Raw genomic sequence first — 11,921 nt, forward strand, 5'->3', positions numbered from 1 at the left:
ATATCCTAGCGCACTCTTTCCTGCTCCTCTTTTTCAACAATTCGGCAAGGAAGAAGAAACATCGCATTACGCTTTCAATAAGTTATATATTTCATATGAAATATAATTCAGAAAAGAGAGACCCTTTGAACAGAGTACCTTTGAAAAATAAGCGGGACTACAATAAGCATAAATATCTACTTTGGACAATTAAATATCACGCGTGTAATTATACAAAAAATATAAAAAATATATATGTATACATTGTAAAGTAGTCTGTACAGTGTAAGACGTAATGTCTACTCAATGATAGCATCCGAGCCGAAATCAGTCCTACGATTTCTAGTCTAAAAAGTACTTGCATTACGCTAAAAAACCAGAAATATCGAGCTATAATATATATATATATATATATATATATATATATATATATATATATATATATAATAAGTCAATGCTATTTACAGTCCGAGTTGGATCTTGGTAGCCTAGTAATATTGCTGTATATTTCCAAGTACACAATTTTTCTTAACCCTTAAATGCCACACCTCTCAAGAATCTCGTAAATGACACATGGGGTCTAAAAGACCCCAGCATGAAAAATGTTTCCTTACTCATTGATTTTTTTATATTTAATTATGAAAATTATTTTCAATGTTGTTTAAGGCTTAGAAAAGAGAATAAAATGCTTATATTGTTAAAATTTCAATTTCAACATAGTATAAAAAATTAAGTAAACTGAGTACTGCTAAGTGTACAACCGGGTAGGTCAATCACTCAACTATCATCAATGGGAACATGAGCTCCATTTTTGGGGGGAACATTTGAAAATATATCATTGTAAAGGGTCTGGGGTCCGCTGGACTCTGGGTGGCATTTAAGGGTTAATAAGTCAATGATTTTGAAAGGATAATATTTACAAACCATATAGAACGATTCTTAACGTCAATACTATAGAGTAAATTTGAAACTGAAAAAGAAGACAAAAATGTCACGTGAATAGCCAGGTGAACATTTCGACTATTTTAATTTATTATGATTTGGAGAATAAACAGCCTACGTTTGTATGACACTTGTTTCGGACTCTAGATTTATCCTCTAATGTATGTTTCTTTTTCTTTATGTGATTTTTGTAAAATTATCAAGTAGTTTTCACAGCATGCGTATCCATTATAAACAATTCAAATAGTTCCAAACAGACAGAACGATGCCCTAAGCCTTAAATTTACGTTAGTTAGAGATTACTTTCGTTTTTTACATTTTGTTCTACCACGGCGTCTGCGCGAGGAGTTTTGACGGGTGTCGGACTTTTTCGATGACCTGAAAATATATCAAAGTTCAAGTTCAGAAAAGCAGTTAACTTAACAAATTAACTTAACAGATCAACTCAACGGTTACTACATCAATCAACTTCGTGAGAATTCCAAGTAATCGAATATCGATCAATTAAAGCGAAAACGCACCTGTGAACCCTATTCACTGAAACGGAAGAATGCTTCTTTAATGTTAGATGTTGCTGGACCAACTCCGCCAGTTTTCCCTGCTGAGCGAGCATCGAGAGGAAAGTGCAAATGAATTCGTCATAATTATGCGTTCTCCGGCAATCGTCGATCTGAAAAATTCGGACGATTCCTATAACTCCTTGAGATTAAAACTGCTCGATAATATTACCAGTTAATTACCGACATAAATTGTGACCTATAATCGCGAGGAATGGATGAAATATCGTGACTGTCAGCTGCAACTTTTGTCAATTAAAAATAGTAAGCGCTTCATGATACGCGTAAAACCGACCTTATACTTGTTTCTCTTGTCGTTCTCATCCTTCAGGCTGGTCTCGCACACGCTGATCTCGTGCTCCAAATTTTTCAGCAACGCCAGAAGGTCCTTAGGCGCGAATGTATGCGGCTCGAACAATTCCGGATACTTGGAGCACAGCTTGGGATCGATTTTCTCGACCTTCTTCTCCTCCGTGACTGTGTCGCCGTTGCTAGTTTTCACCCTCGCGTGAGGAATTCTGACTTCGCCCGATAAGCAGACCTTCTTGTGCAAATGGCCGCTGTCGGAAACCAACCTCTTCCCGTTTATATTGATATTTCCCAGAGAACGGCCTGCAAAAACGCGACGTTTTGATATTAGGTAACTGATGAATTTGTTTTGCCGAACTATGTAAATCTAATACCTACTCAGACCCGCCTCGTTCTTTTCGTCGCCTGCAACTCTGATCACCACGAATTTCTTGAAATCCTTCGTCGATGTAGGACTGCTCTGCCCGGAGTTCCATCCCCAAGCTGGAGATATCAAGACATTCTAAATCTCCCTTTCTTGTGCGGCCCAAGGTTCTTGAAGTTAGCGCTAATGCTCTTAAAATATCTGTTTTTACTCTGTATAAAGCATTTCTAAAATTCTGCGCGATTAGTAACCGGCAGATGGGCAGTACGTAACAAACGGGTCGAGTAACTGTACGTAGAAGGTGTGAAATGAAACGTCTCGCAAAGATGTAGGAGTATGTATGCATGTGTGAAAAGTACATAGTATCTCGAAGCAGACCCACGAACTGCAGTCTGTAGTAGTTGCGGCACAGGATGCGTTTCGTATCGGTCCTCCTCACGTGCAGCCTGATCTGCCTGGTGAGCTCCTCGAGATGTCCGGAATCAAAGAAACCGCATTTAACGAGCTGCACGATTTTCTATAATTGCGTGAATCTACCTGGCGGTGGTTACGTGTGGATCCCGTCGAAATGTACCGAGGGCTTGGTGAGATGTTAACAAATGAGACAAACAGAAGCACTCCCGACCCTCGACCCTGGTAATTCTAATAGCGTCGCTTTAACAAACTTCTGAAATACGATTTTAGGTGTTCCAACCGTATTTACGGATGTGTGTGGTTCTGGGTGATATTTGGACATGCGATACGCTCTCGACCGAGCGCGCTCCTGCAACGAAGAAGTACGGAACGCCCGAACTGATCGATTCGACGGACACCAGCTATCTGGGGTATACACAGGATCCTTTGGGATTCTCCGAGACCATTGACTCGTCCTACGTGATCGACAACTTCTCTGACTCGACGACCGAGGCGGTGACCGCGTATCCCTTAATCGAATTTGAAGAATCGGATGAAACGACGCATGGCGACAAAAGTGTGAGAAACGCAACGTATCACAAAGAGGAGAATTATATGTACGAGTACACGAATAGCCAAGAGCAATTACCGTTGTCCTTAACGCAACAATATAAGGACGTCGTAGATAATCACTACAAGTGGCTGAACAAAATGATAAATAGGTTGCACATCAACAAGAAGCTATCAGCTGTGATATCGAGTTCTCTGTCGATACCCGTTAAAAACGTAAACCCAACGCAAACCATCGTCATATTAGCGTCTCACAATTGTAGGCAGAACATAACGTTGAACTATCTTGTACAAAGTAACGCAGAAAGAAACGAGTTACATAACGGTGAACCAACCGAAATGATGGGAAGCAACGGTTCTCAGGTGAACAGCGTCACAACAACGGCCAGCACCGTTTCGACAGAGAACGCTTTGGAACTGCTAATCGACAGTCTGGACTCTGACAACAGCATAATAAGGATTAGCGATAATCTCGGGTACAAACAGTATCTCACGATCGACCGATACAAAGCCGTGGCGCATCGATTAACACCGCGCACCGTTAGCGTCGTGGCGTGCACGAGGAACGTTCGTCTGCCGAACAAGACTGACTGTAACCGGTATTACACGTGCGAGCCAAAAACGGCCACTGTAGTGGAGTACTCCTGTCCGCCGCACACGGCTTTTAACGTATACTCGCGAATCTGCGACGTCGAAAGCACGAAAACGTGCGCGAGCAACAGGTTTCCGGTGAATGAAATATTCATCGAGCGTGCCGAAAACAAAAGTACGGTCATACACGGCGAAGAAACGTCCGAGGAGAGATTGTGCCAAGAGCTCGGTAAGATAAAGGATCCCGCTTCTGACTCTCATTACTACATCTGTTACAGCACGCCGGATTCCGAAGATATCAAATCCATCCGAATGACCTGTCCGAACACCTTAATATTTTGCCAAAACAAGAAAGTGTGCACTACTAGACGATTATGCGACGCACTGCCATGAAATACGACCATCTTTCTTTCTTCTTTTACCTTGAGTGGGTGAGTTAAAAGCCGATCCAATTTCTGACGATGTGTCTGTACTCGAAGAGCTGTGAGCTGGCGAGGTCTGAATTCGTAACGGCGTGGCGTAATCCAGAGCGCACATCACCACTTTCTCCATTCCGCTGAAATCATAAATCGCTTGTATCAAAACTGTAACACTGATGAAATTTTATAGTTATCAATAAACGAAATAGATGTAATACAAGAGAACATATAACTCTCTAACTGAAAAAAAAATTAACTAAGATTATGCTTGTAAACTGTTATACTCTCTACTACTGTATTCTACGAGATTTAACTCAACTTCATCAATTAAAGTGTTATGGTGAAGCTACAGATAACATTGTGTCATACGAATAAAGTCAATTGTTATTTACGTGGATTCGGTTTTTCCAGATGAAATGCCAGAAACCGATTCATCCATAACCACCGTCGAATCATTATTTCTTTCCACGTTGATAGTGGGAATTATAGGCGATTCTTCGATCTCCGTCTTAGTAGGCAATCCATTTTCATCCTCCGTCTTGTTTCTTTTCTCATACTGTTTCTCTTTATCGGGATTGATCTCTTTATGCGAATTCTTCTCAGTGTTACTGCCGTCTTGATGGCTCAATTTCATCAATTGCTGCAAAGCCTCCAAGACTATCTGTCTGTTGGTCTTCAGCATCGTTAATTTATACGAGATAGCAAGACGTCTGTCAGGCACAACAGCCATGAGATTGAATCTAATGTCTTGCAACTGTTCGCCAGTCGCCATGCCTAAACGATCGGTTATGACACGTCTGAATTGCTCCGTCCACTCTTCGTGCTCCTTCCACGGTCCGTGATCCATTGGATAGGGTTTTAAGCCGTCCAGCTCGAAAAGCCTGCCATTTATTGGTACATAGCTCACAAAGTGGAAAGCCTCGCCGGTGAATCTGCCCGTGGAGACACCGGTGTTCTTGTCTTGCCGTCTCTTCGCCTGGGGCATAGCGTGCGAATTGTGCGCACAGGCTAACTCCGGCGTGTTGCCGATCGCCCAACCCTTATTCTCGGGACACATGCCGGAGGTATGCATCTTCAGCCGGGATAAGGTCGTGCCTAGATGGATATTCGGGCAATTCAACAGAACTGAGAGCAATGCATGAGTGGCGCAACTGTTGGGGACAACCTGCGATAGTTATATATAATATTGTGTTACAAAAATAATATATGCTTTATACATGTAATATTAAATCTGCTACGGTAAGAGCTATATGTTAGACCTGCTGTGCGAAGAAGATGTTGTTCACAATCTCCTCGTCCTTGACAAAGCTCTCATCTTGCTCCACGACCTTTCGCCTAGACCGCCGTTCTTCGATCCATCGAAACAGAAAGATGAAGCCATAGACTGGGCCTTCTAAAGATTTCTGCAGATCGTAGATCTCCTCCACTTGGACGCCCTTCACGCCGAAGTCTTCCAAGAGCAGCGTGAACAGGCCTGCGTGAGTGTGTAAAAGAGTTATAGCTTTGTCTGCTACAATTTTACAGCGCAAAAATAATTTTTAAGCTACGGGATAGACATTAAATCTTTATTGACTGTCGGTTGACAGACACATTTCAAAGTTAAAAACGTACCCGGGTCGCTTTCTAACTCTAGCCAACCTTCCGTTAATCGATTAATGTCAACGGGCATCTTTCCGTTAGCTGTCAAACGCGAAACACGGCAGAAATCGCTTCCACGGACTCATCGCACTCTGGCAGCCAGAGGCGCCATGTTGCACCTTCTTGCACAAAAACATATGTCGCATCCACACCACATCCACGCCGAATCCTGTAGGTAATGTGCACGATTTTGTGGTTCTCTTCCGTGCTATGTCCACAATTTTTTGATTTTCTTTGGAAAAAAAACTAAAAAATCGTGAACATAACACGGAAGAGAACCACGAAATCGTCATTACGACAAAATCATGAACATATAGCATGGAAGAGAACCACAAAATCGTGCACATTATCTACAGGATTTGGTAACAGCCAAAACGCGGGGTCGGGGGCATGATCACTTTCATCTCATCCTTCTTTGTGCTTATACTGTGCTTGCACTGTAATAGAAGATACCTCTCCTGACTCTAAACCCGGTTCTACAATACGTCGCAAACGACGGCAACTGCTAGTTGAAAAGTGTCGTTACTTCTACATTGCGCTTTGTCAATTGCGGTTGTCAAAAGAGAGATAGCGAAATTTTTACTTTTTTGACGACAGTGACTGGCAATCGGCAATCAGAAATAACACTTTTCAACTATATAGCAGTTGCCATCGTTTGCGACGTATTGTAGAACCGGCTTTACCTCATGGTCACATAGCTACATAGCATGTTGCCCATCGTTGCCGATCGCACCCGGCACCCACCGGCACCGGATCGCACCATTGACCATAACATCATCCCTCGTCATCCGTACACTTTACGGCAGCAAGGACGAAGGACGTAGTAATTCCCCGCAAATTGAAGATTGCCCACGTAATCGTTTGTTTAAGATAGAACGGGCGAATATTTGCGGAAGGGAATTGTTAATATTCAAGTAATACTTGCATTAAGGTACTCTTAAATTACTTTAATTATCGTTGCGTTTACACGTCTTTTTAAAGTTGAATTTATAAGTCTGCTCTTCAGCAGAAATATAACGCCCGCACCACCCCGCACAATCAAAAATATAAAAGGAACAAGGAACAAACGGGAATAAAACTGGATGCATAATGAAGAACACAGGTAACAGAAACGGGGAATAACACAGGCAATAGATTTTTAATCTATCGAAAGCCGTGTATCAATACTACACCAGCTTTAGTCATGATTTCTTATTCCTAATCGCTAATATCTGTTCCTTGTTCCTTATATTTTTGATTGTGTGTGGGTCTTTACTGCTATACTTCTTCTTTGTAAAAATGGTGCTCAATCCTCTACAGGTTCGATTCGGGATCAAGACGAAAATAGTGAATCCACTCAGAAGAATGTAATCCAAACTTGGGTAAGTGCAAATTGTGTGTGCAAAGTAAATTTCGCGTTGTAGGGAAATTCTTTTGAAATATTTGATTTTTCTGTTTTTCTATGGTCTTCTCTATTTTTCATAGGTCAACCTCACGTTTGGACATCATACAGCTGATTTCCATAACGAGAGAACTGAGGAATACTGTGATCGTTTTGGCGGACGACATCAATACCGGCCACTTCGGACCCACGCGACCCCGTGGATGACCGGCCCTGCGTTAGCTCAGCGGCCGAATTTGCTATAAGGAAAGGATAATATTACATGATAAAAGGAATGACTGACAATGAGAGTAACATCGAAAAAAAAACGCGCCGGCGGAAGAGAGACATTTCTGATAAAATAACTGATCAAGGACCTGTCCATAAAAAATCTAAAACAATTAGTTACAAACGGTTTCAGTATCAATGGTTTGACGACTATCCGTTATGGAGAACGTGGGTAAGAGAAGTTCCTAATGATTGTTCCAAATTTTTCTGCAAGGCTTGCAAAAGTATATTAACTTGTGGTCTTTCAGAAATAAAGAAACACGCATTAAGAGAAAATCATATAAAAAATTTAGAGCAATTAAATCTAAATTATTGTATTGACAACTCAAGATTTATAAATAGTACATCATTGATCAATGCAGATAATTCGGGACAACCTGAAATGATTGAATGTACGTCAAACCTAGAAGATCATTTTAATTTTAATGACCGTGTTAAGATAGCAGAAATAAAATTAGCGACTTTTTTCGTGGAAAAGAATGTGCCGTTTTCACTTTCATCCGATTTACTTTCGATTATGAAAGATATTGGAAAAGAACCCGGTCTTTTACGAGCAATGTCTTTAAGCAGAAAAAAATTAACGCAAATTATTACTAAAGTCGTGTGTCGTGCAGAAACAGATCGAATATCTCAAGTTTTGAGAGAAAATAAATTTTCAATATATAAAGCTGAAACATCAGACGTAATGAATAACGAATGGTTTCCATTAATGGTTCGTTATGTAGACCCAATAACGTTAGGCATTAGATGTGAATTACTACAAATGATTTACTTGAATGCGAATAATTGCTCGGAAAGTAAGATGTTTGAAGCTTTCGAAAACGAGATGTTGAAAAACAATATTTCACTTCAATTAATCGTTGGTCTTGCTTGCGATAATTCTTCAATAATAATAGATAACAGTTCTTCCATTCAAACTAAATTGAGTGAAACAAATCCATGTCTTGTTACACTTCCATGTGTATGTCATTCTTCAGCGTTAGCAGCAAAAGTAGCTTGCAAAATAATTCCTCAAGATTGCGAGCGTTTTATTAAAGGTATTTCTGCATTTGTTAATAGTAGTTCTAAAAAATCAGCTATTTTCCGAGACTTTAACATGTGTCTTGAAAATTCTTCTTTGACGACTTTGAAATATGCAGATACATGTTGGCTAACGCGTCACAAATCCATTCAGAGAATTTTGAAAAAGTGGGATACCTTAGGTCATTTTCTAATGGGACAATCATTTGAGAACATTCATTCTGCAGATAACTTGCTCGAGATTTTTCAAAATCCTGCGACAAAAGCTTATTTTTTCTTTTTGAAATTTACGCTTGATGCTTTTAACAAATACAATGTTAAATTCCAAGCACAAGAATCTTTAATTCATGAGTTGCAGCCTTCTTCGATGGAATTGCTCCTTTGGTTCCTTCGGAAATTCATTAAGCCTGACTTACTGAAATCCGAAATACTCGATAGCATAGAAAATTTGAAATTTTCTGATCGCGATAATCAACTCCTTTTAGAAGAAATTGATTTTGGTTCTGAATGTGAAAAATATTTAAAAGAACAATTAGAAAAACAAATTTGCTGTGAAATGGATATTATTTCTATCCGAAAAAACTGCTTGCAATTTTACGTTATAGCAAGCAAACAAATTCGTAAACGTCTTCCAACCAATGACAAGTTTTTAGAGTGTGTTACTGTTTTTGAAAGCAAATCTGTATTATTCGATCGTGATCGACATTCCACGTTTCGTAAAGTTGTTCATGTTAATAACAGATTAGGCGAATTAGTTGATGAAAAATTACTTGAAATTGAATGGGAGTGTCTATACGGAATCGAGTCAGACACAAAAGAAGAGTGGTCAAATTTATCTTTTGACGATATGTGGATACAAATCGGTTTATTTTCCACAGAAGAAGGACAAATATACTTTCCAGGTTTACGATCACTTCTGAGCGTTGTGAGAACTCTTCCTCACTCAAATGCTATAACAAAACGTGTATTCTTTCTTATACCAGACGTGAAATCGAAGAGAAAGAATAATAGGTCATTTGAAACATTAAATGCAACCTGCGTTATACGATATGCTTTAAAAGACAGCAACAACACTGCTTGCACCATGAAAGTAACACGTGAGCATTTAAATTTAATGAGTACGGAAAATCTTTATGAACAAAAAAAAGTCAAAATGGAAAAGTAATCTTACATTGCGTGAACAAAATTTGCATGACAGTGATCCTTGACTATGTTTACACAGTGGCTTATAATTCAGTTTAATAACTACCATATACTCAGATAGACAGATGTGTGCAACGTAGCTATTGTAATTATATTATTGTATAGCATTAAATTATAAATGAAAAATAAAATGTGTATCTATTATGATGTCGTATTGTTATATATTTTACACATATATTTCATGATGTAGCAATATGTTCTCACTTTGCTACAAACGCATAACTGCAATTATATATTCGTCATAAAGTTCAAGGTAAAATCATCGAAAAGTGAATACTTCACATTTTATATTAAAAATATAACAAAATTTTAAATATCTCAGGAAATTCTTATCGAAAGAGAGTTTTATTACAGTGTTTTGAAAACGTCTCGACGAGATCTACAACTTTTATCTCAAGAAAAAATCAAGATCCATTTAACCTTTAGAGCGCCGGCATTTGATGAGCTTTAATCCTCTTAGAAAGTCCTCAAATTGTTGTGCTTATATCTTATATATAACATATACAAAGTTCCGATCATACGTAGAACCGGTAGAACCTATATTTAGGCTTTCCGGCGTTCTAAAGGTTAAGAAATTAGTCATTAAAATTTCTTGAAAACGACATCTATGACACGACTCACATCGAAATCACGTGCCCTCTTTAGACCATCCAACTGCATCCAACTTTTGTTTGGAACCTTTTTCCGTATCTTCTATATATATTTTTCGAGATATTTGGCTGCATCGATTAAAATGACTTTGTACATATCTGTATCTTAGAGGTAAAGAATCGTATTTCCAGTTTTGTCAAAATAAGCGTTAATACATAGTAAGTTTATTAGTAAATATGCATTAAATGTACAACAAATAAATTTTCTGTACATTGATTTATCTCTGTATTAAATAATATGTTAAAATTTGTAATCAAAATCTATTATTAAAAACAGTTTTACTGTATCGACTCTCAGAGTTTCTGCAAACTCTCTACGTTTATTATTCAAACTAAGATATGAAAACTACTTTATAATATATATACATAACATAACAAAACTACACGGGCTGTTGCTTTAACCATCAAGAATTTTGGAATTCCCACAAGTTATTAATTTTTCGGTGCCAAACACTGATTGATCACACCAAGAAGCATAGAATTTTCTAAAGCTGCAGCCACTCTTTCCTTGTCCGCGAGCTGTTTGTTCACTGCTGCCTCTGAGAAATGAGTACCCGGAGAAATTTCCACGCTAACCTTGAACCTAGCAGGTAAGGCACGCAGTAATTGTACGCGAATGGACAATCCGATTAGAGTGGCCATGCTGCAATGTGGAATTGTAGGCGTGAACTTTATATCCACTCTGTTCTTTTTATCATCGACCTGTAATACAAAGTTGTAAGCAACTTCAAAATGCAGTAAAGTAATCAAATCTAGTATGATATATTGATTAGAAAAATATTTTACCTCAATGAGACTCTGTTCCACTACGTTTAGTTCCTCCAAAGTCAAAGGATGCTCTGGATCATTGATATTCCTAATTATATCTGTAAATTAGTTAATGATCAATATTACCTTTTTATATTCCATTTATAACAGAGAACATACATAACTATGTTTACAATGTACATTCAGCATATTATATTTTTACATTTCATTAGATAATATCGCATAATACATTAATAATGCAAATGCAATGATTCTTTTTAACTTTTATTATAACGCAAAATATTAAATAAATCATACATTTTATTGTTCACACTTGAGAGTTAGTTTCCTAATTTTTAATCGTCAATAAAACATCTGACAATTGCAAGCATTAATGAATAGAATATCTTATACGCGAACAAAAAATATATAAATAATTTCATGAATAATGTACTTAGAGGTTATGTACCAAAAATCTCTCGCGCATCAAATTCATCCACAACATCTTCGTCTTGCTCTTCAACTGTGATCTCTCGATCATCCAATTTTTTGTAGAGCTTCGGATTAATGTTCTCCAAATTTTCACTCATCGTGTATCATTGAATAAACATCAAATTTTCATAATCCGGTCATCTGTCATTCATAGATTACAAACAAACATTAAGAGCATAGACGTGAGAAATAAATAAACAGAAAGTGAACCGAGTTCTTTTATATGAAAAGGGTCGACTAGAGAGACTCGCCAACTTATTCTGGACTCTGATTGGCTGGGGTTTTAATCGTCTATAAAGTTCAGATGGTGCACTACATGTTACACCATTTGTACACTGTGTGCACTATAAAGACATAATAATAAGCGGGGGAGCACACACTTCTGCATAACGCATAATA

At 38.2% G+C, this 11,921-nt stretch overlaps 3 protein-coding genes and 1 long non-coding RNA gene across 4 annotated transcripts; 2 read left to right on the top strand and 2 right to left on the bottom strand.

Annotated features, from left to right (window-relative positions):
• Window positions 1-66: 66 nt before the first annotated feature.
• Calypso (ubiquitin carboxyl-terminal hydrolase calypso) lies at window positions 67-5,895 on the bottom strand. The gene is made up of 8 exons (XM_071794348.1): window positions 5,736-5,895; window positions 5,384-5,598; window positions 4,517-5,289; window positions 4,128-4,261; window positions 2,166-2,270; window positions 1,774-2,090; window positions 1,443-1,591; window positions 67-1,299 (listed from the first exon to the last, which is right to left on the bottom strand). Exons 1-8 carry the CDS (start codon window positions 5,791-5,793, stop codon window positions 1,221-1,223), a joined length of 1,830 nt encoding a protein of 609 aa, XP_071650449.1. The 5' UTR covers window positions 5,794-5,895; the 3' UTR covers window positions 67-1,220.
• Window positions 2,552-4,121, top strand: LOC139822536 (uncharacterized). The gene is made up of 2 exons (XM_071794352.1): window positions 2,552-2,735; window positions 2,836-4,121. The coding sequence occupies exons 1-2, from the start codon at window positions 2,565-2,567 to the stop codon at window positions 4,096-4,098; spliced, it is 1,434 nt and encodes a 477-aa protein (XP_071650453.1). The 5' UTR covers window positions 2,552-2,564; the 3' UTR covers window positions 4,099-4,121.
• A 220-nt stretch (window positions 5,896-6,115) lies between the features above and the next one.
• On the top strand, window positions 6,116-9,777 carry LOC139822538 (uncharacterized). The gene is made up of 3 exons (XR_011734536.1): window positions 6,116-6,693; window positions 7,062-7,123; window positions 7,227-9,777. It is a non-coding gene; the product is annotated as an uncharacterized lncRNA (long non-coding RNA).
• Window positions 9,778-10,426: 649 nt separating this feature from the next.
• On the bottom strand, window positions 10,427-11,710 carry Galla-2 (MIP18 family protein galla-2). The gene is made up of 3 exons (XM_071794351.1): window positions 11,500-11,710; window positions 11,070-11,149; window positions 10,427-10,985 (listed from the first exon to the last, which is right to left on the bottom strand). The coding sequence occupies exons 1-3, from the start codon at window positions 11,618-11,620 to the stop codon at window positions 10,716-10,718; spliced, it is 471 nt and encodes a 156-aa protein (XP_071650452.1). The 5' UTR covers window positions 11,621-11,710; the 3' UTR covers window positions 10,427-10,715.
• Window positions 11,711-11,921: the final 211 nt, after the last annotated feature.

The sequence above is a fragment of the Temnothorax longispinosus genome, chromosome 11 (assembly GCF_030848805.1).
Source record: "Temnothorax longispinosus isolate EJ_2023e chromosome 11, Tlon_JGU_v1, whole genome shotgun sequence".
NCBI lineage: Eukaryota > Metazoa > Arthropoda > Insecta > Hymenoptera > Formicidae > Temnothorax > Temnothorax longispinosus.

Bases quoted from the DNA above. Each gene is read 5' to 3' on its own strand.
- LOC139822536 (XM_071794352.1), top strand. From the start codon at position 2,565: ATGCGTTTCGTATCGGTCCTCCTCACGTGCAGCCTGATCTGCCTGGTG. The intron at 2,736-2,835 runs GTGAGATGTTAA...ATACGATTTTAG, and splicing joins CGAAATGTACCGAGGGCTTG to GTGTTCCAACCGTATTTACG.
- Calypso (XM_071794348.1), bottom strand. From the start codon at position 5,793: ATGCCCGTTGACATTAATCGATTAACGGAAGGTTGGCTAGAGTTAGAA. The intron at 2,091-2,165 runs GTAGGTATTAGA...GCGTTTTTGCAG, and splicing joins AAAGAACGAGGCGGGTCTGA to GCCGTTCTCTGGGAAATATC. The intron at 1,592-1,773 runs GTCGGTTTTACG...CGAATTTTTCAG, and splicing joins ACAAGAGAAACAAGTATAAG to ATCGACGATTGCCGGAGAAC.
- Galla-2 (XM_071794351.1), bottom strand. From the start codon at position 11,620: ATGAGTGAAAATTTGGAGAACATTAATCCGAAGCTCTACAAAAAATTG. The intron at 11,150-11,499 runs GTACATAACCTC...ACTAATTTACAG, and splicing joins TGATGCGCGAGAGATTTTTG to ATATAATTAGGAATATCAAT. The intron at 10,986-11,069 runs GTAAAATATTTT...TTTGTATTACAG, and splicing joins TGGAACAGAGTCTCATTGAG to GTCGATGATAAAAAGAACAG.